The sequence below is a fragment of the Botrytis deweyae genome, assembly GCF_014898535.1.
Source record: "Botrytis deweyae strain B1 chromosome Unknown BDEW_001, whole genome shotgun sequence".
Lineage (NCBI taxonomy): Eukaryota > Fungi > Ascomycota > Leotiomycetes > Helotiales > Sclerotiniaceae > Botrytis > Botrytis deweyae.
Window position 1 is genome coordinate 1306298 of NW_024066208.1, and position 25272 is coordinate 1331569.

The following is a 25272-nucleotide window of genomic DNA, read 5'->3' on the forward strand; positions in this document are numbered from 1 at the left end:
CATTCGTTAACAATATAGATAAATCGTAAAACTCATATCCCATGATCAAGCTAAGGATGAGGGGCAGAATTATCTCACTCTCCCTACAATGACAGAGTTTACCACATCGCCGAATGGGTCCATGCGGACGCAGATATCGAGATGTTGAGTTACTGCTGGGGTTGTGACGTCGAAATCCTATTTTTTGTGGTTAGCTATTTGGTCTTTTCATCTTTTCTTCAGATGGATTGAGACCTTATTTCTCACATCCCATAACCCATGACATCAAAGAAAAAAACCCAAAACATCAAGCAAGGAAAACAGAAGATGGAAATAAAAACATACACAATAAAGCACACTCCTCAACCCCCACGCCCCTCTCATAACCAACAAACTCCCCTTCCTCATCTTCCCCACCACATTTTGCAAAATGTTCTCTTTATCCTCCTGGGTGCCTCCCACTAAAGCCGCTAACCATACGATCTCATAACTCGAGAGATCGAGATCATTAGATCCAGCTAATGACGTAATGAATTTCATTCCGGTGGATGGAAGTCCACCGAGTGATTTGCATAGGGCTTGAGCTTGGGTATTGGCGAGAGGGTTACTGTCGATATTGGTGATAGAGGTTGGATATTGTGGGGTTGGGGAAATAGATGAAGGGGGTGTGATGTTGTATGTCATGTGGTTTGAGGAGAGTGCAGATAAGATGCAGAGACTAGTGAGGGGCATTGGACCCGAGCCGATAAAAGCGATGTTGGTGGATGGGGAGAGAGTGAAACCGGTTGATGAAATAGTGGCGAGTTCAAAACGTGTTAGATGTTCGTAGTTTTTGTCGTAGGGGAAGGTGGAGAGGATGCAATGGGCTGGGTGCAGTTAGTTGTAAGAGAATTGGATTAGGAGATGTATGAGACTTGCCATCCTTATGAGTTTCACTGCTAGAGATTGCTTTTGCCCAGTGGGATTCCATGCATGCTTCAGCGGTTGAACAGATGTCGCGAAGCGAAGGCAAGATGCTGGAAATTCGTGGGTCGCTGAGCACCTACATATCTATTAGTCGAAAGTTGCTATTCGAGCTTTAGTTACGAAACTGACCAATTTCGAAATTAAGTCAGGAACAACAGTGATACATGTTCCCACAAGTTCTGAAAACAAAACATTGGTTACAGGAGAAGGACTAAGATCGGCGAGTTGGGATAGTTGCGTATAAAGAGAGAGGATTTTCTGGATGTAGACTTCGGCTTGTGGATTTGGGGCATCTTTGATGACTTCTTTTGTTTCAACAACGGGACTGAAGGAGGTACTGCTGCATTTTGAGGACGAGGGTGTTTTGTTTTTCCGGTAGATTGAGCGGATGGAGGATAGTAGGGAACAGATGGAAAATTTGTCCATGATCGAATATTCCAGGCTTTCTTGGAAAATATCAAATGTGCGTAATATTCGGAGCTGCAAGATAATTGCGAGATTAGAATGTGATAATTTAAACAGTTATTACGGTGCCAAGTATGAAAGGAGGGGTATTAGAAATTTAGAGTTGATAGGGAGACCTCCTGGAGGCCCGGGGTAAATATCAACTCCAATATTATTCGTTGTCTGATAAAATTGTATGTGATATGAAACAGTCGAATATAGAGCCATGGATGGGATATTCATATACAAGCGGACGAAGATATTGAAGCGTTATCCTTATGATACTATATGTGGGAAACAATCTGGATCGAAAGTGGTGATTATGAAGTATTGCAAGATTACATTACCAGATTTTTTTGCGTAGTTTATCCTGTCTTGGGAAATGTCTTTGCAAAGTCTGTGGTTTTGAGTCTTGAAATTGAAGGAAGATAGAAAATAAATTGAACTCTTAAAAATTGATGTGCAGAAGATCGATCCATGGAATTTTTGCTTGTACTCTTAAATAGCCATCAAGGTGTTTTCCAGGCTCCATTTACATGTTTAACCGGGTAAGGCGACCAATCCAAAGCGTCGAATTGTTAAGATTATGGGTGTAAACCCACTTGATGTGATACTGAATAACTGGGAAGATGTGTGAATCAATTGAGTTAGAAGACTTTTCATGTGAATGTGATCCTTCCATTTGCAGGTTTATATGGAGTGAATAAACAAGGAGAGGGAATGATCGCCCAGGCCATACCAGAAGCTGATAGATTTTCCATGTAGCAAAGTTTTGTACGATACCCTTGTATTGTTTCATTCATGAGGAAGGTATGATAGATTCCAGAACTTGGGAGATCTTCGTTGTGATAAAGGCAGGTGCACCCATGAAAAAGATTTTCGAAACTCAGGGGAATATCATAAACATCGAAATACTTAAGCAAAAGAGTGTCAACATCCAATGTCCTAAATATACATCAGACTTCCTGTGTATACCAAATAAAATGAGACGAGAGCACATGGTGAATATTACGCTCCCAGCACGGATGGTGGACGGTATTGCGGGCATGGACACTTGACCCTGAGAAGAACGTTCGACAATCCACGACCAAGAAAGCTATTTATTGAGAGGCTATTATGGAAATATTTATTGATCATGATATAGGTTATCCTTTCCATAAGGTGTGATAATCTGGGTCATAATTTCATAGTTGCTTGACCTTGCTCTAAGACGCTTCGTCATCGATGCAGTTTTTCTTCTCTGCCATTGTGTTAGCTATTTTGTGTCCTAGTATAGATTGGTTCGAGTCAGCTTGAGGGAATTATTGGGAAGTCGTTGCCTCTAGTCTTGATCGCTATTCCCCGACAAACAATCAAAAAAAAAGAAAACGCAATATTTCATGCTGACAGAACAGACTGATCGGTACTAGCTAGCGCGAGCACTCTTCACCATGAGAATCTTCAGATCAATCGATCTAGTGAAGAAAACAATGGTTTCATAGCAGGATTGGCACCTCACTGTTGCTTTGAATGCCCATCCCTCATTGAATCCCCTGACTGAGCCTTTCGGACGTCATGAAAGCCAGACGCAGTATAAATATTAGCTTGTAGAGCTAAGAAGCCATAGCTACCTACGCGCATGATTAGTCTCGTGTGTGGTAATACAAGAGGAACGACTTGCTGCATGGATATGTCGAAGTCGGCATATCCCTGGACGCCATAACATGGAAACAGTAAATATGACAGCTGTGAGAATAGCGAAAAATGTCTCATATTCTGTTGTAGTGATTATGTTGCTATAAATCTTTGCAGACACTGCAAGTATTACCAGGCAGGTGGCTGCATCTCGATTGCATTACGACGACGTTCTCTTAGGTGGAATCATCAATTGACGAGCAACCCAAGCACACCACACATAAAATCGTTGCTCGATGAGTTTTGGGATCTTTCGGTAGAGCCAAATATTGTATTGTAATGAGGGAGACATCATATCGGCCTGGTGTAATTTTAGGGACTTAAGCTTGTCTTGTCTGTCTTGTAGAAAGGATGATCCAAATGACAGATATTTGATTCTATGCGAAGAGCGCCATGGTTTGGCGTTAGCTGCGTATGGTCATGCGATAGAGCGTTGCGATCATGTCCTATACCAACTAGAATCCGATGCAGGGTAGATGTGAATCTCGGAGTACCAGATTTGCTCTATGTCTGGGCTTAACTTGCAGACCGAAGGAGTGTTCATGTAATTCTTGAACAAAAATTTGTTCCGATTTGGTAACAAAAGATGAATTCCAACTTACACAAAAGGAAACCATGGATATTTTATAATGGCGCAGTACTGCGAATTGAGACACATTTGATGTGCGGGGCTGTTGTCCGCAGCTCCCAAAGCATCAATATTCCGCCTTGACAAGAAGCTAAAGAAGGTAGCAGGATCGAATCCCTTGGAGCTTGGGTGGGCAACCCTTTATCTCTCTTGCTAGCTCTCTTTCAAATGGGAAAGATGGCAGTGGATAACAGTCTATTCGACTCATTGATAACCTGCAAGAGTTTCGCAAGGCTTTCAAATTCCTGACACCGGTGATAGCAGTACATCGGAACGCAGCCCAAATTCTGCATCGATGGCTTGCTTGCTTCTCTCTTCTTTCCTTCAGACCACATAGATCCAATATCAACTACCGTCCATTCATTGGTGTACAAAAGGGGAAAGACCAAAACATACCGAGGAACATTCCAGGACTGCTAACGGATTCGATCCAGAGTTGGGGGTTTAAGTCGAACTGTTCAAGAAAATATAGATATTCACGCGCCGCAGTATTCTAGAATGCTACCAAGTTACCCTACTGTGTCCATCACATTTTTGAGCCTAGCTTACAAAAAGCATAGGATTGCGGCCATATACATAGAAATTCATTTCCTTTCAATGTATTAAGACCATGCTAGGAACGATTCTGGGGCCACAGAAATACAAGAACTCTCTTGGATTGGACATTAGAAGCCAACTTTTCTGACATGCTGATTTGACTTGACTTCTTGATTATCTTCTTCAAAGTGAATCGAATCAGAAATCTTTCAGTGATAAAATGAAAGTTTGACATCACAAATAGTAACGAAACACATCATGTACTGGTCATCGAAAGTCAAATCCTACTTTACCTTTTCACGCTAGACTGACTTGAATGCCTCTATAAATGGATGACTAACAAATCACGTGTACCATAAGGCTAACCTCACTAGAAGCTTCGGCCAATCATACTGTCTAATCCCACTTTAGCTTGGCTTATATAAGCGCTCGGGGTCTCTGCGATTCCCCCATCCAAAAAGTTGAGCCTTGTCTGTAGAAAGCATAGAAATATCAGAAGAAGTCCAAATCAACCAGGACGAAGAACGTTTTTAATATTTACGACATCACGACAGACCTTTCATTTCGAAACTTTCTATCATTCGAAACCCTTATTGTCTCTCAAGTATTGACTAAATAGTTAATTAAATTTTTTCCACAACATCTACACTTTCCCAGCCTTTTCTCGGAAGCCTTCAATTCAAGACGCGAACTACTTTTGGGAAGCACGCCGGTTCTGTTTGCACATAATACCGGCACTTTTTCAGCCTGACGAGAAATTCTATTGTAATTGGTGTTATTTTCTCGCGCTGCATGAAGTAATTCCCGCAAGAGGCTTGCGCCAATGCGAATTCCGCTGCTATTGCAGCTATGACTTCTAATAATATAGAGGTCCTCGTTCAGAGGTTGAGCTCTGCAGACACTGGTATGCCTTTGAATTACTGGACTTTTTCTTGACACCAAACCACTGTGCATATTTTGCTACGCAATTCTTGACATTCTTATGCTAATTATAATGCGACAGATCTCAAACTCAAGGTCGATGCTGCTGTTCAATTGCGCGATGGCCTCGAGCATTACATCACCGGTCCCATATATCCGGCATTCTTAAGGAAGCTCATGCCAATTTTTATAAATTGCTTGAAGGGTCCTCCTGTATTTATTAGCACTAATTTAGAGCAGGTAGGCATCACAATAACGAAATGTGTGACGCAATGCTCACCTGGAATTTTAGAAACTTCGATGTTGCGTCCTGGAGATACTTCATCGTCTACCAACGAACCCCCCGGAATCATTCGAGCCATATGCGGTGGAAGTGGTGGATCTTTTGATAAGTCTAGTCCGAATAGATAACGAGGAAAATGCTACGCTATGTGTCAAGACCATCATGGACATCATGCGAAGTCAGACCAAGGTTTTGCAAGACAAAGTGCAGACGTTCCTCGGTCTCATTCAAGATCTTTTTGACCAGATGGATTCGGTTGTTCGTGACCAACTCGATAATGTAGCCACCGGATCTAACCCCTCTGGTGTTCCGTCCACACCTGGAAGTTCGCAGACATTTCAGAATTCCCCTCGGCCTGGCTCGCCTGTTACCACTGGAGACATCGGTCAAGATCCACAACAGCAGACGCGCAAACTACTGAAAGGCATGCAGTCATTCAAAGTCCTTGCTGAATGTCCCATCATTGTCGTATCGATATTCCAGGTTTATCGCAATTCCGTGCCTCAGAATGTCAAACTATTTATACCGCTCATCAAAAGTGTGCTGTTACTCCAAGCCAAACCACAGGAGCAAGCTCATATTGAAGCAGCGAAAAGAGGTACAATATTCACAGGTGTTAGTCCGGATATCAAGAATCGAGCGGCTTTTGGTGAATTCATTACAGCGCAGGTGAAGACTATGAGTTTTCTAGCATATCTTTTGAGAGTCTATTCGCAACAGCTCACAGATTTCCTTCCCACGCTACCGGATATAGTAGTAAGACTGTTAAGGGACTGCCCCCGAGAAAAGTCTGGAGCTCGAAAAGAGCTACTGGTGGCGATCAGACATATAATCAACTTCAATTTCAGAAAGATCTTTCTCAGAGTAATAGACCAACTCCTTGATGAAAGGACACTTATCGGCGATGGCTTGACTGTGTATGAAACGATGCGACCCCTGGCCTACAGCATGTTAGCCGACCTTATTCATCACGTTCGAGATGCATTGGAACCCGGCCAGATTCGAAAAACAGTTGAAGTTTATACTCGGAACCTACAAGATAGTTTTCCTGGGACAAGCTTTCAAACTATGAGCGCAAAGTTATTACTCAATATGGCTGAATGTATTGCAAAAATGCCTAGCAAGACAGATGCTCGCCACTATCTAATAATGATACTTAATGCTATTGGAGATAAGTTTGCAGCCATGAATCGCCAGTATACCAATGCAGTCAAGCTTTCAAAGCACTATTCCCAGCATACAATCGACGCTGCACCCGAAAATTATTTAGCAGACAAGGATAATCCACCAGACTGGGACGAGATTGACATTTTTTCGGCAATGCCTATCAAGACTTCGAATCCTCGTGATAGGGGCGCAGATCCAGTAGCGGACAACAAATTTCTGTTTAAAAATCTTATGAATGGCCTGAAGAATACATTCTACCAATTGAAGGCCTGCAACGGAGGTTCCCCAATTGAGCTAGCGAATGCTCCTCCACATTGGGCAGAGGTGTCACACGGGTTTTCTGCAGAAGAGGTTCAAGTCATCATAAAACTTTTCCGAGAAGGAGCTTACGTATTTCGATATTACGAGATTGAGAAACCTGCAACAGAATCTCAATACTCGTCCCCTGTTGAATTCATGGCAAACCATTATATGGTATCTAGCAGCAAGGAGGAAAAGGATCTCCTTGAAACTTTTGCCACAGTCTTTCATTGTATAGATCCGGCCACATTTCACGAAGTATTTCATGAAGAAATACCCAAGCTTTACGAAATGATCTTTGAGCATACAGCTCTTCTCCATGTTCCTCAATTCTTCCTCGCTAGTGAGGCAACTTCACCAAGCTTCGCCGGAATGCTATTACGATTCCTTATGGACCGCATTGATCAAGTTGGTACCGCTGATGTCAAAAAGTCATCAATTCTTCTTCGACTCTTCAAGCTAGCTTTCATGGCCGTGACTCTCTTCGCGAACCAGAACGAGCAGGTTCTATTGCCACACGTTGTTAACATTGTAACAAAGTCCATCGAGCTTTCGACTACTGCCGAGGAGCCCTTGAACTATTTCTTACTACTGAGATCACTTTTCAGAAGTATTGGAGGTGGAAAATTCGAACATCTTTACAAGCAAATTTTACCTCTTTTGGAAATGCTACTAGAAGTCCTCAATAATTTACTTATGGCTGCACGCAAACCAGCAGATCGGGACCTTTACGTAGAACTTTGTTTAACAGTACCGGCACGATTGAGCAACCTTCTGCCTCATCTTAGCTACTTGATGCGACCTCTAGTAGTGGCTCTACGCGCAGGTTCTGATCTCGTTGGTCAAGGTTTGCGAACACTGGAACTATGCGTGGACAATCTCACGGCAGATTACCTAGACCCAATAATGGCGCCAGTAATTGATGAGCTGATGACTGCACTATTTGACCATCTTCGACCAAATCCATACAGCCATTTCCATGCACATACCACCATGCGTATACTTGGAAAATTGGGAGGTCGCAACAGGAAATTTATGACTGGTGCCCCCAATCTTAATTTCCAGCAGTTTGCGGATGATATCGCGACCTTTGACTTGAAGTTGATCGGCTCCAAGAAGGAGAAAGCTTTTCCTGTCGAGATAGGAATCGACCTCGCAATCGGAAAATTAATGGAGGTTCCGAAGGGTGCTGCTGCTAAAAAATCAGATCCTTATTACAAGAAGCAAGCGCTTGCTATGGTCAAAGCTCAGCTCAAGTTGCGACTGGGCGCAGATAACCTTCCGGATGACTTTCCTCGTCTCGTAAGGCTCCAGGCACAAGATCTTCTTTCTAAAAAATCAGATGCAGACCTATCACTTTTCGAAACACCTGTCAGAGATCGGTCTGAAACTAAGAAGATGCAACAAGATGTCATGCTGAAGAAACTTTTCAAGGCTTGCATATTCGCAGTATCCCTTCCAGACTTCTCGGCAGAAGCTACCGCTCTCTTGTCCAACATTTGTAAACACGTTACGATTATCGAAGTTGCTAGATCATTAGGTGACATGAAAGTGAGAATGAAGCCGTTTGATGTCAATGCAGGAGAAGGCCCTCCTTGCATTGACAGCAAAGTTCTGGGGGATGCCATCGTCGAATCTCTCGCTTCCGATTTGCCTGCTGTGCGCGATGCCGCCAAGTTTGCTGCCCAAGAGGTCTACGATTCGACATCGACCATCTTTGGGTCCAATCGCTTCATTTACAGATTGTCTTTCTTTAGCCATTTGAGTAACGTCTTCTGTCACAGCTGTTATCAGGAAGAGTGGTTCACCAAAACCGGTGGTAGTTTGGGTATTAATCTCATGCTAACAAAATTCGATCTCGGTGATAGCTGGATGTTGGAAAAGCAAGTTGAGTATACTAAAGCTCTCATGCATGTTGTCAAAGATATGCCTCCTGATCTGCCAGCGAAGACTCGAATTGCTGCTCAGGATACACTAGAACTCCTTCTGAAGCGATGCGCCGGCAAATCTTCTAAAGCTGATCTTCAACCTTCGTCACAGCCTGGCCAACCTTCACGACCATCTAAGCTACTTCAACTGTGCAACTTTTTCAATGCTGAGGTTTACCACATGAATGGTCATGTTCGTGAAACCGCCAGGAAATCCTTGGAGATTATCGCGAAGGAGATTGGGGTTGAAGTGTACGAGCTTCTTGCCCACCAGCAGGATCGAATCTTGGCTCCCATTTATAACAAACCTCTCAGAGCTTTGCCATTTGCAACCCAAATTGGATATATCGATGCCGTCAATTATTATATGAGTCTGAAGAATGACTTCCTTGCCTTTGATGACACTTTGAACAGACTGCTTATGGAGTGTTTGGCGTTAGCTGATGCACCAGATGAGTCGCTAGCGCCCAAACCCACCGAATATCGAACACATGAGCATATTGTCACTCTCAGAGTCTCTTGCATAAAGACCTTGACAACTGCCATGGGATTTGATGACTTTCAAAAAGGTCCGGCTAGTCCTACTCGAACTAGGATTGTCAGTGTATTCTTCAAATGCCTCTATTCTAACTCCAAGTCAACTATTGAGGCGGCGAATGATGCGTTGAGAGTCGTCTTATCCCATTCCAACAAGCTTCCCAAGGATCTCCTTCAAAACGGCCTCCGTCCGGTATTGGCTAATCTTCAAGATCCTAAACGGTTGACCACTCATGGTCTCGATGGGCTAGCACGATTGCTTCAACTTCTGACAACATATTTCAAGGTTGAGATTGGTGCCCGCCTGTTGGAACACATTAGAATACTTGCAGACCCAAACTCTTTTCAACGTATTTCGTTCACTCTCGTAGAGCAAAACGAGCAGATGAAGATTATTGCAGCCGTATTCAATATTTTTCATCTCTTGCCCCCTGCAGCCGAGCAATTTAAAGAGAAGCTTATCGAGACTGTTTTGGAGTTGGAAGAGAAACTTCGTAGAACACGCCATAGTCCTTTCAGAGAACCACTATACAAATACATCAATCGGTATCCTAAAGAGGTATGGGCCATGCTTCTAAGCAAGATTGAGGATCAAAAGTATGGCAGGTTTTTGGCGCAAGTTTTGGGCCATCCCGATAGTGCACCGCTACGAGCCGTCGTAGTTCGTAACATAGATTCTTTGATAAAGAGCTGCGGAGATATGGGTGCAGAAAACAGAGAGACCCGATATGCAGCCGTCATTAATGCCATCAATGTCATGCACTCCATCTGTAACTTCAAGGGAACCGAACTTTGGATGGATAAAAAAGAGAACTTAATGTGGTTCAGGCTAGTTGGCAAGAACCTTGAGCAGCACCTACGCACTAATACTCTTCCACAAAATCTTCGACTGGCGGCAGAACAAGCAGGACAACAACTTATGATCATCTTCACAAAGTTCCTGGAATACAATCCCCGTGACCTAGATTCATTCTTCAATCTAATCGAGTCGGTAACAGCTGAAGATTTCAAGCCCAACCAGCCAATCTTTGATTTCATTTACAAGTCTATAATCTGTAGCGAATCGATCGAATATCGCAAAGCTATTGTCCTGCGAAGTCTGGAGATCTACGTCGGTAAATCTGCAACGCAGAGAAACAAAACATTCCTCCTCCACAATCTTGTCAATCCAATCATCGCCATGGACATTATGCGCAACTTTCAGCAGCCATTATCGGCCAAGAGTCCTCGACTCATAGACAGGACGATTATCGAATCGATACATACCAAAGTTTGGAAGGTCGGGCTGCCAGATCCAAGTGATGATCTCACACAGCCAGGAATCGATCATACTCGAATGGAGGTGTTACAATTGACAGCAATGCTCGTGAAATACAATCATTCCATCCTTCAAGAAGCCAGGAAAGACATCATTAAGTTTGGTTGGGGCTACATCAGGCTCGAGGATGTCATTAACAAGCATGCAGCATATGTCGTCATTGGATATTTTATTGCACACTACGAAACACCTGCCAAGATTGTCCAACAAGTATACTTTTCTCTTCTCAAAACGAATCAAAACGAAGGACGGGCTTTGGTCACTCAAGCATTGGAATTAATTGCGCCAGTCCTACCCAAACGTTGCAACGCTGTACCTGGAGATCGCAACCCCGTATGGGCCGCTGCTCCACGCCGCATACTCGCGGAGGAAGGCAACAATGTACAGCAGATGACAAGCATTTTCAATTTCCTTGTGAAACATGCAGATCTTTTTTACGAATCTCGTGACAAGTTTATCAATCTCATAATTGGCTCCTTGCGAAAAATTGCGTTGCCGCAAACAAATCCAAATCCATCCAACGAGAGCAAAAAGTTGGCACTGCATTTGATGTCATTGATATGGCAGTGGGAGGAGCGCCGCGTCCAGGGGAAGTCAGCTTCTCCAGAAAGGTCTCTGTCCGAATCTCCAAATACAAAGAAAAGAAAGCTCGACAGTCTCAACGAGGCTCAGACTTCCTCTCCGTCGCCATCCAGACCTGGAGCTGCTTCTGCGAATGATAAGCCAGAGTATCTGATACCATCTGTGATGCGTGCAAAGATGATCAAGTATCTTGTTGAATTCATTGCCTCGCTCAATGAACGATACCCTCTACCATCTGCCCGAAGCCGAGATACAGCAACGTCTCACGGACCAGCACAGCCAACTCCTTCTGTGGAAATCTGCAAGAAATCTTTGGCTTTACTTTGGAATCTTTTACAGCCCCAATACTGGGGTGATCTTGACATTGATCTTTTCCCGAATGTTACGAAAGAAGTCCTCGCAAGTGACAAAGCGACAGCGGCGCTTGCAAACGAACGCCCTGATAAGGACAAGCCGGACGACAAATTTATCACAAATATTGTCAATACACTGCAAGTTGTTCGGATTGTTGTCAACGTAAAGCCGGTCAAATGGATTCTTGAGAAAGTGCCAGAAATCCAACATATTCTAGAGAAGGCACTTAAATCCGATAACCCAGAGATTCAAGATTGCTTGCATGCTGGCAACGAGAAAATCGACGATGGACGGAAATTGAGTCCTCTGCTCAAGCGTATTTTAGAGGCAGTTCCCGATGATACCCCGATGGAAGATGCAGACGCAGAGTCGGAACCGGAAGCCTCAACTTCTGAGATCATAACTTTCCTATCTGCTATAGCTACAGAGACGCTCCAGGCTAATAACTATATATCTGGTCTCAACATTCTCTGGACTCTAGCGCAGAGAAAAGCATCGGAAATGGATCAGCATATCCAGCAAGTCATGAAAGCTTTGCAGCAGAAATTGGCGCGTGAGCATGTAGGTCATTACCAAGCATTAGCGGGTCAAGGTACAATTCCTCCCCCGATACGACCTGGTGAGGTTGAACCTGTTGGCATCATGACACCGTACGATCTGGAGATTCAAACTGGGCTTACTCTCAAAGCCATTGACATAATATCCTTACGCATGGATACTCTTGCTGACAATCGCCGTCCATTCCTGAGCGTCCTCGCAACTTTGGTGGAGAAATCTTTGAGTAATACATTATGTCTCAAAATCTTGGATATGGTAGAAGGCTGGGTCTTCAAGTCAGATGGCTCCTGGCCTACTTTGAAAGAGAAGACTGCTGTACTGCATAAAATGTTGACTTTTGAGCAGCGTACGGATCAGACGTTGTTGATGAAGTTCTTGGAACTCGTCATCCGCATTTATGAAGATCCGAAAATTACGCGCACCGAACTGACAGTTCGCATGGAGCATGCTTTCTTAATCGGCACAAGAGCACAAGACGTAGACATGCGAAATCGATTCATGGCTATATTTGACAGAAGTCAGTCCAAGACGGCAAGCACAAGACTCAATTATGTCATCATTGGACAGAACTGGGATACTCTCGCAGATTCTTATTGGCTAGCGCAAGCTTCTCAATTGCTTTTAGGTGCTGTGGATTCTAGCCACTCCATCCACTTGCATTCGGATGACTTCAAGGTGATGTCTGCTTCAGTACTTTATGAGACTTATGCTAAAGACAATCGAACTCCTACTTTGCCACAAGACAACAGATTTGACAGTCTCATGGCATCTCACAGACGCTTTGTTGCTGAACTAGGAGATGTCAAAGTACGAGATATCGTTGAGCCTCTGAGCCAACTTCAACATCTTGATCCAAACATGGCTCACGAGATATGGGTAGCTTTATTCCCAATATACTGGATTGCCACGCCAAAAGATGAACGAAGCGAACTGGAACGAGGCATGGTGACTCTACTCACGAGAGACTATCATTCGCGTCAAATCGACCGACGACCCAATGTGGTGCAATCTCTCCTGGAAGGTGCAGCTAAAGCATGGCCCGAGTGTAAATTACCACCCCACGTACTCAAGTTTCTGGCAAAGACCTACGATGCTTGGTACACAGCCCTCGTACAACTTGAAAAAGCTGCTATTAAACCTGAGATTGAAAGCGAATTGGTTCGGGAAAGCAATCTCGATGCCCTTGTTGAACTCTATTCTGGGCTTCAGGAAGACGATCTTTTCTACGGAACTTGGCGCCGCCGCTGTGCATATGTCGAGACTAATGCTGCTCTCTCATACGAACAGAACGGAATGTGGGATAAAGCTCAAACGATGTATGAGCATGCTCAGATTAAGGCACGAACAGGGGCACTTCCCTTTTCACAAGGAGAGTACATACTATGGGAAGATCACTGGGTTTTATGTGCCCAAAAACTTCAGCAGTGGGAAGTTCTTCAAGATTTTGCGAAGCACGAGAATTTCCCAGACTTGCTTCTTGAGAGTCATTGGAGGCAATTTGACATTTGGCAAGAGGCTGAGAGTCGTGAATCGCTAGACAACATCATAAAAGGTGTCATGGATGCGCCAACGCCAAGGAGAACATTCTTCCAGGGTTTCATGTCTCTGCTCAAACTACACAAGAAGACTGAAACACAAGCAGATTTCAACAAAGTCTGCGACGAAGCGATCCAACTTTCAATCCGCAAATGGCACCAATTGCCCAAACGCATTACCAACGCTCACATTCCACTGCTCCAAAATTTCCAACAGCTTGTGGAACTACACGACGCTAGTGTTATATGTCAAAGCTTATCGCAGACTACTGCTGCCAACCTCGATGTCAAATCGGGTGAACTGAAGCTTTTGTTGGGAACTTGGCGCGATCGACTACCAAATGTCTGGGACGACATCACAGCTTGGCAAGACCTTGTCACATGGAGACAGCACATTTTTGCTCTAATCAACTCAACCTACTTGAACCTTCTTCCTCAGCAAGCTCCAAATGCCAATGGCGCATCCTTCGCCTATAGAGGTTACCATGAAACTGCTTGGATCATCAATAGATTCGCACATGTAGCCCGAAAGCATAATCTACCTGAGGTTTGCATCAACCAACTAAGCCGGATCTACACGTTACCAAACATAGAGATTCAGGAGGCTTTCCTCAAGCTCCGAGAGCAAGCAAAGTGTCACTACCAAAACCCTAACGAGCTGAACAATGGTTTAGATGTCATCAATAACACCAATCTGAATTACTTTGGTCCTACCCAAAAGGCCGAATTCTATACCTTGAAGGGAATGTTCCAGGAAAAGCTCGGGTTACGTGATGAAGCATCCGAAGCTTATGGAATGGCATTGTTTTTTGAGATCAAGCTTCCAAAGGCCTGGGCTGAATGGGGTTATTTCAATGATCGCTTGTTCAAAGCGAATCTAACTGACTACACGTTTGCCAGGAATGCCTTAAGTTGCTACTTGGAAGCAGCCGGGTTGTTTAAGAATGCGAAGTCTAGAAAACTCCTCACAAGAATTCTCTGGTTATTGAGTCTCGATGATGCTGAAGGTACACTTTCGAAACAATTTGATGAGTACAAAGGGGAAACACCGGTCTGGTATTGGATCACATTCATTCCTCAACTTCTCACGGGATTGGGACACAAGGAAGCTGCCAAGGCACATCTTATTCTGTCTAAAATCGCAAAACAGTACCCTCAGGCGTTGTTCTTCCAGCTCAGAACAAACCGTGAAGATATGCTTGCTATCAAGAAGACGCAGGAAATGAAGGAGGCTAAGAACAAGAGAGCCCAGACTCAAGCCCAAAATCAGGCATCGAATGGTAGCTCTAACCTCAAAACGGAAATCGCCAACGGCGCAAGATCTGAAAGTGCCTCCGCATCACGGCCTGGGACTGCAAGTGCCGAAGCTGCTCCTTCGATCAAAACAGAGCCTGGAGAAACGAACGGAAATGCTGCCAGTACAAACAGCGCTCCTGTCAACGGGGCACCTGCTAATGGCGCGGCGAGTGCTTCACAAGATGTCACAACATCCCAGGCACCCCAGAAGAGACCTCCTTGGGAGTACACCGAAGAATTGCTAGGAACTTTGAAAACAGCTTTTCCATTACTGGCACTTTCCATGGAAGCAATGGTTGATTCTATTCAAAAGAATTTCAAATGTCCACCTGACGAGGATGCATACAGATTGATAGTAGCCTTACTCAATGACGGGCTTTCTTATGTTAGCCGTACCCCATCTTCATATGCTAAGGACACTAGACTGCCACCAGCGACAGAAGCAAACATCACTCGCTTTGCAGAAACTATTCTCCCCCCTCACATTAGAACTTCGTTTGAACAGGATTTCGTTAGACACAAACCTACAATGTTCGAGTATATTCACAAGCTTAGAATATGGAGAGATAAGTTTGAAGAGAAACTGGATCGTCGCACCCTGACAATGCCACTTGAAGGGTACAACTCTTACCTTATCGATTTCCGTTTCCAAAAACTCGATGAGATAGAAGTCCCAGGGCAATATCTTCTCCACAAAGACAAGAACCAAGACTTCGTTCGCATTGAACGATTCATGCCTGATGTGGATCTCGTGCGTGCAATTGGGGTCTGCCATCGTCGTATTAGGATTCGTGGCCATGATGGAAGTCTGCATCCTTTTGCTATACAGCATCCTGCGGCACGACATTGTAGAAGGGAAGAACGCATTTTGCAGTTGTTCAGGCATTTCAATGGTAGCTTAAGCAAACGAAAGGAAAGCAGAAGACGTAATCTGAACTTCCATCTACCGTTGATGATTCCTCTTGCACCCCATATCAGAATGGTGCAAGACGATCCAACCTATATCTCATTACAGGGAGTGTACGACGATCACTGCAGGAGAAATGGAGTTACTAAAGACGCGCCAATTGTGTTCAATATGGAAAAGCAAAAACTCTTATTCGATCAAAAAGTAAGTTTCATGGAGGGCGGTACTTCCCAAGTTTCTATAACTGACTTTGCCAAGCAAAAGACATCTATCGAACATTCTGCCACGGCAAAACTCGAAACTTTTGCTGCTATTCAAGAACGATATGTTGGCCCATCACTTGTTCTTGGATATTTTACGAAAACCTACCCATCGTTCTCCGAATTCTGGCTATTCCGAAGACAGTTCTCTTATCAATATGCAGCTCTTACATTTATGACGTATATTCTACATATGCATAATCGTTATCCTCATAAGATCACAATTTCACGTGCCACAGGAAACATTTGGGGATCTGAATTGATGTCGTGTATGGCAGCAGGCAAAGCACTTTTCCACAACCCTGAGCCTGTACCATTCCGTCTCACTCCCAACATTCAGACACTTATGGGACCATTGGCTACTGAGGGTATTTACAGTTGCGCCATCATGGCTATTGCACGATGCCTCACTGAACCTGAGTTTGAACTCGAACAGCAACTCTGTCTTTTCGTACGCGACGAAATGATATTCTGGTTCACGAGCAGCCATAGAACTACCACCAAAGACACTGATTTGAGGGATGCTGTTCAGATAAATAGTGATATGATCGTTAAGAGGGCATTGAGCATAGCTAAGTCGCCAGAAGGTGCGTTACCTGCTAACCAGACGGTTATTGACTTGATTGCCAAGGCAGTCAATCCTATGAATCTTGCGCAATGTGACGCTCTGTGGATGCCATATCTATAATCTTAAGAGTTGGGATTTTGAGATGTGAACACGAAAGGCAAGGAGAAGGAGACTGATACGGGGGTTCTGTGTATTTTCTCAAACGTTTCAGGCGTTATTGGCTGGTGTGTAGGAATAGAAGCTTGCTTGGCTAGTGAGCGTGGGGGAAATCGGAAGGTTGGTTTACGGTTGGTTTAATTACTTTTCGGCGTTCATCTAGGGAGAGATGCTGGCGAATTAACGGGAGGCATAAAAGTGAAGACAGTATGGATTTAGATTAGGGTGGCATGATATAATAACCGGGAGAGAGTTTTTTTTTTTTTTTTTTTTTTTTTGATATTTGCAGTGAGGAAATGCCCATGTAGATAGTATTTCGCAGCCCTTGCTATGAATATAATTAAGCTTCTTAAAAGCGACAAGTAGCAGCATATTTTACTTTCGGTGACAGTGAATTTTCACCCGACGCATGCATTTCACGTGAGCGGTCATTGAAGGCAAAGTCGCCTTTCAAAGCTTCAGACAATCTTCCAATAATGTCATTTTTTCATATGTGATAAACTCGTGCCATATCAAGGCACATAAACTGAATCTTCTTCTCCTTACTGTACTTTTGCAAAAAAAAAAAAAAAAAAAAAAAAAAAGATACACATCACGTCATAAACTCCAGTATCAAATTTTGTCATTGTATACCATCTTCATTTATCCATTCTATCTAGCAAGGTATTCAACCGAGCCAATAACATCCAGAAAATTCCTAATCCAATTACGAGACCCATTGTCATCTCATGGGAGGTCAATTTTACCAATACCCAATTCACCATCCACGCAAGCTATGCACATACACCCATAAAATCCCATCAATTCGCTCCATAACTCCGAAGTACTGATATTTTAAATGTTCCCAGTTGCCCCTTATCTACCATCCTGTCACCTTTAGGAGTTTTACCTCTTCGTGGACTTTGTTGTTTCTGTTATAAAGACAGTTTCATCGCGTTTTCTTTTGCTTTTCCCCCCTTGCTTTTTCTCCTATCATTGTACACATACATATATGCAAAAAGCCTCCTCGGTTTCGAATTACTTTCCCCAAGTGGTCTAGGTAGCTCATCGTCTAAGCATATATCCCAAATTAGGCAAGCCACCCACAATTCTCTTCACAATCTCATCCTGCTCCATTTCAAATTTGGTCTTTGAATCATGACTTGTATAGGTAGGGACCGGAGGTGAGGGCGTAGATTTAGACGAAGGAGTAGAGAAGGTAACGGTCTTAGGTTTTGGTGGAGCTGGATAAGATTGAGGTCTTGGTTTTGTGGTTTGTTTGGACAGTAATATAGGGGCAGGTCCTGTTGCGATTGCCGGTGCAGGAGTTGGTGCATCGAAAAAGGAGAAATCGACTGACGCCCATGGATCCTGCGCGCTGGTTGAGGGAGGTGGCACCGAGGGACTCGAGGGTTGTGACCAGGTGCTTGTGATTGGTGGGGCTGATACAGAGGTGCTAGGGGGAGGAGGTTGAGACCAGGTATCTGTGAAGGTTGTGTTTAATGGTGAGGACAAGATAGGTTGTGGCAAGCGATCGGAAAATGCTGTGGCTGATAGTGCCGGTGACGGAGGGGGTAGCGCAGTTGATTGAATTGGCACTGGAGTAGTGGCTGGAGAAGACCACAAATCTACAAATGACGGATTCGAAGATATAGGGGATGGAATGGTACCGGACAATTGCGGGGACTGTAATGTTATAGGGCTTTTAGGTCCAGGAATTTGTTCGAGCCTTGATTTCGGGTTTAGACCAAATCCAGATTGAAGCTTTGTAACCTGGGGATTTGGAAGAGTAATAGAGTTGGCAAGTGTATCTCCAAGACTCATCGACTTCTTATGCCTCAAACCTCGGGTGGGAAACTTCGGAGCCTCAGTAACAATGGGCGATGAAACCATTTCGCCCCATTCATCATCATCTTCATCTTCATCATCATCTGAATCGTTAGAAATGAAGGCTAAATTGGCAGGTTTACCGTTCGAGCTGTTTGTAGATGGGGGTGGCATTGAAATTGGTCGTGGTTTCTTGACTTCTTGGGCGAAGCTTGGGGGTGGTTCGATTGGAGATTTGGGTGCTGGGCTTGGTAATGCAGGACTCAATTGTCCAAAATTTCCAAATGTAGGGTTCATCGGGAGGATGAAGGTTTTCATGAAAGATCCTGTATCTGGGGGAGTAATACCAGAAGCGGTCTGCATCGCTGGTGACGAAGCCCACCCAAATTGTGCGACGGGAGGCGGTGGAGGTGCTTTTATATCAACACCTGAGTCCACTGAATTGGTCGAGCTGCGTTCTCTCGGCTTCGATGGTGAACGAGACTTGGACCCGGATTGATCTTGAGTGACCTCTTTCGACGATTCCCTAGGAACCTCAACTGATTCCTTAGCGGCTACCTTCGCTTCGAGCTTCACACTCTTTCGTTTCGAGCCAAGAATTGTTGCTAATGGAACAGGTGGTGCATTTGGATCATTCCAGCCAAAAAGAGAACCACCTTTGCTCGTACCATCGAGACTCAGATGTCCATTATTTCGATCTTCTTCCATCCATCTGGCCACTATCTTTTGGGTCTCTTGCTTAACCTGAGATGGAGCCCATGAGATCCGAACATAGTTTTCATCGTCTCCAGTATTGTATTTTCGCATAGTGCCATACCTTGATACTCTGTACCACATCTTTCGTTCCTCAGTAGATGCGAAAGTATCAGCAATAATAGTATCGGGTATAAAGATCTTCTCAGCTGCTCCGTTGTCATCTTCCTTGGCTTCCCCGAACAATGTCTTCACGGAATTCAGGTCAATAGAAAAATCAACGGGTCCTGTCGGTCTTTTCGACAAGCGGATTTCCGAAGATTCGTTCGGTGGTGTAGCCAATTCGGAAGAAATGGGTTGCTCAATCGAATTGTGATTTTCCAAAACTTCTTCTCCATCATCCGAAAACCCCTCTTCGAAATCTCCAAAATCTCCAAAGTCGTCATCATTTGGGTCTTCGACATTGGAGCTCTGTTCCATTTCTTCATCATCCTCTGCAGCGCCTGACTCTGTTACAGCAGCATGTTCATTATCTGGTTCCGTCGAACTATCAGTTTCCTCCTCTGATTTAGCACCTTCCGCAACAAGCTCATTTTCTGGCTTCGCTGGGTCATCGAATTCTTTAGCTGGCTCCTGGACATCCGGCGACACAGCTCTTGTGGTTCGAGACCTTTTCGGTTCTTCATCTAAGGATGTTCGTGGTGAATCTGGCAGAAGTTCATCGTGATGACTTATGTCAGATGGCGAAGAGGATGGTCGCGAAGATTCATGCTCGGGCACCTGTGTCGATGGCAGAACAGTATCGTCTGATTCATGATGTTCTTCCTCGATGATTTCTGTGCATAAATCACTCTTAGGTTCTAAATCAATGCCTAGTCCAATTGCTTCCTCGTTGTCCGTATTTATTCCACCTATTGCCGTTTCTGTTGTTTCATCAAAGGGAATTTCTACTGGCTCGAATTTTGTCTCATCGGAATCCCCGGGTTGCGGCACAATTGCTTCGAATGCCTCGGGAGACTCTACTTCGAAATCCTCATCGGTGGCTTCTTCGACAACCTCTTGAAAGGTTTCAAGATTCGTAATTGTAGCCCCTGAATTAGGCTTGTCTTCAACCGTCGCAGACTCCTCAGAATGAACCGCGTTTGCCCAAGGATCCGGAGATGGTTCTCGAGCAATTGCAACAGGTTCTTCCAGAAGACTCGGCGATAACTTCGGTGCTGCACGCGCAGGACTTGGAGAAGTTTTACCCCAACCCGGCGATAATGCTCCAACATCATCCTTTACCACCTCCAGTTCTCTTCCACGATTCGGTGTATCCCATTGTTCTGCTGCGCCGTCCAAACCCAAACCCCCTTTCTTTTTCCCCGTGTCCTCTTCCCAATCACCAAATCCATCGTCCGAAGTACCCCAAGTCGCATTCACGTTATTTCTCAAAGCTTCACTTGCCTTTCCAACCTGGTCTCCATCTGTTACATTGTCAATGCTTCGAACCCCCAAACCATCATCATTGTTCAATTCGTCGGCCCACGGTGAGCCCCAAGGGTCGTCCATATCCATTCACATCCCCCTTTGAAAACCTCTTTCATATTGATATTCTTTCGACCATCATCCGCAGATCCGTTCGGATATATTATGTATGCTTGTGTTGATTAGAAAAGCGCAATTTCGTGTATTGTAGTGTTGTTACTCGTATTAATTTCGAGCTCCAAGGGTTCAGGGTCAATCAATTTGACAATTCATCCGTTGTAAGACCCGGCCCCGTAACGTTGCTAAAGCCTAACAATGCACGCTAAAAGCGTCATGGATCAGATGTCAGATTAGTGATGGGTTTTCAGCCGATTAACAGTGATTGATTAGCAACATCGGATTGATAAGCGATAAGAATTTCAATATTCTACCCATTATTGATGGTATTTCAAATGATGCGACAATGACTAGAACAATACATTTTACCATTTTTATTTGATTTTTTGTATCCCCAAAGATGTCTTTAGATAAAGTGAAACACATTGTTCTCGTAAGTATCTTAACACAATCATAGCACTCATCATCGATTAACAAAGAACCTCACAGGTCCTCTCCGGTAAAGGAGGAGTTGGAAAATCCTCCGTCACAACCCAACTTGCCCTCTCCCTATCTCTCGCCGGTTCCTCCGTTGGAATCCTCGATATCGATCTAACCGGACCCTCCATTCCCCGTCTCTTCTCCCTCGAATCTGCCAAAGTAACCCAAGCACCCGGCGGCTGGATCCCCGTCCCTGTTCACCCCTCCAACCCCTCTTCCTCCATCGGCGCCCTATCATGCATGTCTCTCGGCTTTCTACTCCGAGAACGAGGCGATGCAGTAGTATGGCGCGGACCGAAGAAAACAGCTATGGTTAGACAATTCCTCACGGATGTGTTATGGGGCGAACTCGATTACCTTCTTATTGATACCCCGCCTGGTACCTCGGACGAACATATTTCATTGGCGGAAACACTTCTCAAGAATGCATTTCCAGGTCAAGTCGCCGGTGCGGTGATTGTAACGACGCCGCAGGCAGTGGCAACGGCAGATGTGAGAAAAGAATTAAATTTCTGTACGAAGACTGGAATACATGTTCTCGGAGTAGTGGAGAATATGAGTGGATTTGTGTGTCCAAATTGTTCGGAATGTACAAATGTATTCAACAGAGGAGGTGGAGAGGTTATGGCCAAAGATTTTGGAGTACAATTCTTAGGGCGAGTTCCGATTGATCCTCAATTCGGAATGTTGGTAGAAGCAGGCAGAAAACCAGTATATCCGGAAGGAACGCTAGTAAATGGCAAAGACATGAGTGGTGCCCAGAACGGTGCTAATACTGTCGGGGATGACGGGCTTTTGGTAGAGAAATATCGGGATTGTTCTCTGTGTCCAATCTTCCAGGATATAACTAAACAGGTTATGGATGCGGTAGAAGGAAAGGTTCCAGAAGAGGCATCGAGTGCTTGAGATTTGGTTTGGTATGGTAGGCGGCATAATTGCTGGTGTTGGGGATTTTGAGCATTTATAAGACGATTGCTAAAAGGACAACTCTGGCGTCCAAAAAGGATGGATTTGAATGATTGCAATTAGTACCTAGGTATTGAATGAATATACGACCAGAATATTGCGATACGAATTGGGATATCTAAGTATCTAGGTAGACATCGTTATTAACAACAAATCAAGTTATCATGTGAACTATATGCATTCTCACCTAAGCCTATTCAGCGGAATAGCAAGTCATTGCCCGATGGGATCACAGACATTGACAACTCACCAATCCGAACGAATCATTACAGATCTCTCCCATGCGCATACTGTTAACTTGTGCAACGTATCACTCAGGGCTGATTGTTCATAGTAAGCACCCCCTATGATCTTCGCTTAAGACACCTCGTGGAAGGCCCCGGGGACACAGGTGGCTTGAAACAATTCACATCTCTGATTTGTTCCTACATCATCTGTATTTAACTTGCAACCTCACGATAAGTACACATAAATTGTATCCTGTAACACAATCTTATATTCTGTGTTTAAATATTACATCCAAATCCAAAGCGCCTCGTCATGTTTCAACTTCCAAATGTACCACTCCTTATATTATCACATCATCATTGGCCCCGCAATCTAACAAGCCATATTCATCCCCAAGTTCCTCACTTCGCCCTCCATAGCCCCAGCATTATTTGCCTCAACATCGATATCATCCAAATCCTCCTTATTCTTAATCATCCAGAAAGCCTTGACTCCCTCCGCAAATCTCAAACTACTCTTCTGCACCTCCTCTTCCTCCACAGCCGCAAAACACAATCTAAAATATTGCCAGCCCCGCTCCTCTGCAATTTCCGGCGTGGGACTAAAAATCGCACCAGGAGCTGCGAGGACGAGATGGGGTTTCATAGTTAGGAAAATCCACAGCACTTTCGCCAGTTTGGCCCCAGGGACTTGTTTGGCCAGTGGATGAGTATCAAAATGCATATGAATCCACACGAACATTCCACCGCGCGGCCAGTCGAAAGAATACATCTTCGTCTTGGTGATGACCGCCCATTCGGAATCGGAGATGGCCTTGGAAGTGCCTTGTTTGACGTAGTAGCGACCATCTTCGAGGGCTGCACACATTCTATTCATCCGGCGTTCGTATGTGCCTCTCAAGCCCTCTAACCAACGTACCCAGCCGTCAGTCTTCCACCCTGTGAATGCGAGTTGTTCGTTTCGGGATTTCTTGCTAAACTCGGCAGAAGCAGCTTGAGGACCCATAACCAATTCCGCGATCATTGCCTGAACGAAGCCAGATGGTGGTGAAGTGGTGCATTCGGTGATTCGCAAAAGACGCTCGACAACCGCTGGCTGTGCCGTTATCCAACCTAGACGACAGCCCGGCGCTACCGTTTTCGAAAATGTATCGAGACGGATCACGCGTCCATCGTAATCGAAATTTAGGTATGATGGGACGAGACTATCAAGATATGCGTACCCGGTGGAGTTTTTGAACGTGTGCACTGCTTCTGGCTCGGGTAAAGTCTCATTGCGAGCTTCTGCTTGCAGCCCTGCGGCGGACGGAAATTGGAGGTACCAATATGGATCATCTTCAATGATCATTACATCATATTTACTGCAGATGGCGTAAAGTTCTTTGCGTCTTGGAATTGACAGCGTACCGCTGGTGGGGTTCTGGCCAATGCTATTTTACACAGTGAGTATTGATAACAATAAGAAAGGTAGGACGATACTTACGTGATGGTATACATCATATGAGGTCTTCTACCCTTCGAATCATCCCAGTTCTCGAGTACATCTTCGAGACTACCAGGGCCCGTCGGGATCATTCCTTCGAGATCAATCTTGACCGGAACAACCTGTATTCCTCCTAAAAACTATATTAGTACTCTTACAATCTCTCCATTTCTGCGCCTTGCATATACTAACTTGGTCTACAAGCCTGAACCGCCGTCATATAAGCGAACTCTTCACAAAGTATCCCGGGCCTCTCTCTCACCCAATCTCTCTCCTCACTCCAAACATCACTCAACGCCTCAATCGCCTTTGAAAACCCATCCGTCGATCCACACGTCAAGAGAATCTCCGCCCCGCCCTTGTAAGGAATATTCGGATGCAGGTTCTCGCGCGCAAACTGTCGCACAAAAGAATACAGCGGTGGATATCCCTGCGCCTGTCCATACTGCAACGCCGTCGTGAGATCAATTTTCTGCAGCGGATTCGGCGTCGTCGACAAATGGGGAATCAACAAATGTCTCGACGCATCCGTCGCCGACTTTTTGATCGTCGTCGCCGCGAGCTTTGGCGAAAGCTCGTCCGCCCCACGAGCTTCATTCGGACTGGGGGTGAATCTTTCCGGCTGTGCAATCTGGGCTTCCAGCGTATCGTAGGGGAAAAAGGCCGCGTTGGGAAGACCTGAGACAATCGATTAACACATTGGTCGACGTGCAGTATCTAGCTGCTGCTGCTAGTGGAACGTTGTAGCGTGGCGAACGCCGGCTTGAGTGAAGCTTACCTCCAGCCAAATTTCCGATTCCGGGGATCTGGAAGAACTTGTAGAAACTTTTCACGGCGCTCTGCTGACGAGCCACCGTTACGCGGGAAAAATGATGGCTTAAATCTAAAGGTGGTTTGGCATCTTCATGTTCGTGATGCATGCTCTTGATTCCATTCGCGAGAAGGAATTCCGGGGTTTCCATTTCATTGTTCGCCATTTTGGATATTTGTGATGAATAAAGATGCAAGTATTCACAATTGACAAAAATCAACACTCACAACAGATAATGAGATACTATCTATGAAGAAAAGGAAAATGAACATACATTCGAATTCTATCTACCTAGATACCTACTTACTCCGTATCGATATTTGC

The 25272-nt window shown here is 44.7% G+C and overlaps 5 protein-coding genes across 5 annotated transcripts; 2 read left to right on the forward strand and 3 right to left on the reverse strand.

Moving 5' to 3' along the window:
* Positions 1-69: 69 nt before the first annotated feature.
* EAE98_000390 (uncharacterized protein) lies at positions 70-1371 on the reverse strand (the record flags this gene model as incomplete). Its single annotated transcript, XM_038948008.1, has 4 exons — positions 70-177; positions 325-845; positions 898-1021; positions 1075-1371. 4 exons carry the CDS (start codon positions 1369-1371, stop codon positions 70-72), a joined length of 1050 nt encoding a protein of 349 aa, XP_038815685.1.
* A 3402-nt stretch (positions 1372-4773) lies between these two features.
* On the forward strand, positions 4774-17250 carry EAE98_000391 (uncharacterized protein). Its single transcript, XM_038948009.1, has 4 exons — positions 4774-5132; positions 5232-5389; positions 5442-16118; positions 16173-17250. The coding sequence occupies exons 1-4, from the start codon at positions 5078-5080 to the stop codon at positions 16860-16862; spliced, it is 11580 nt and encodes a 3859-aa protein (XP_038815686.1). The 5' UTR covers positions 4774-5077; the 3' UTR covers positions 16863-17250.
* Positions 17251-17942: 692 nt separating this feature from the next.
* EAE98_000392 (uncharacterized protein) lies at positions 17943-20954 on the reverse strand (the record flags this gene model as incomplete). Its single annotated transcript, XM_038948010.1, has 1 exon — positions 17943-20954. The coding sequence occupies one exon, from the start codon at positions 20952-20954 to the stop codon at positions 17943-17945; it is 3012 nt and encodes a 1003-aa protein (XP_038815687.1).
* A 329-nt stretch (positions 20955-21283) lies between these two features.
* On the forward strand, positions 21284-22602 carry EAE98_000393 (uncharacterized protein). Its single transcript, XM_038948011.1, has 2 exons — positions 21284-21414; positions 21471-22602. The coding sequence occupies exons 1-2, from the start codon at positions 21382-21384 to the stop codon at positions 22365-22367; spliced, it is 930 nt and encodes a 309-aa protein (XP_038815688.1). The 5' UTR covers positions 21284-21381; the 3' UTR covers positions 22368-22602.
* Positions 22603-23027: 425 nt separating this feature from the next.
* On the reverse strand, positions 23028-25114 carry EAE98_000394 (uncharacterized protein; the record flags this gene model as incomplete). Its single annotated transcript, XM_038948012.1, has 4 exons — positions 23028-24084; positions 24138-24270; positions 24330-24815; positions 24916-25114. 4 exons carry the CDS (start codon positions 25112-25114, stop codon positions 23028-23030), a joined length of 1875 nt encoding a protein of 624 aa, XP_038815689.1.
* Between the last annotated feature and the right edge of the window lie 158 nt (positions 25115-25272).

Bases quoted from the DNA above. Each gene is read 5' to 3' on its own strand.
- EAE98_000393 (XM_038948011.1), top strand. From the start codon at position 21,382: ATGTCTTTAGATAAAGTGAAACACATTGTTCTC. The intron at 21,415-21,470 runs GTAAGTATCTTA...AGAACCTCACAG, and splicing joins AAGTGAAACACATTGTTCTC to GTCCTCTCCGGTAAAGGAGG.
- EAE98_000391 (XM_038948009.1), top strand. From the start codon at position 5,078: ATGACTTCTAATAATATAGAGGTCCTCGTTCAGAGGTTGAGCTCTGCA. The intron at 5,133-5,231 runs GTATGCCTTTGA...ATAATGCGACAG, and splicing joins GTTGAGCTCTGCAGACACTG to ATCTCAAACTCAAGGTCGAT. The intron at 5,390-5,441 runs GTAGGCATCACA...CTGGAATTTTAG, and splicing joins TTAGCACTAATTTAGAGCAG to AAACTTCGATGTTGCGTCCT.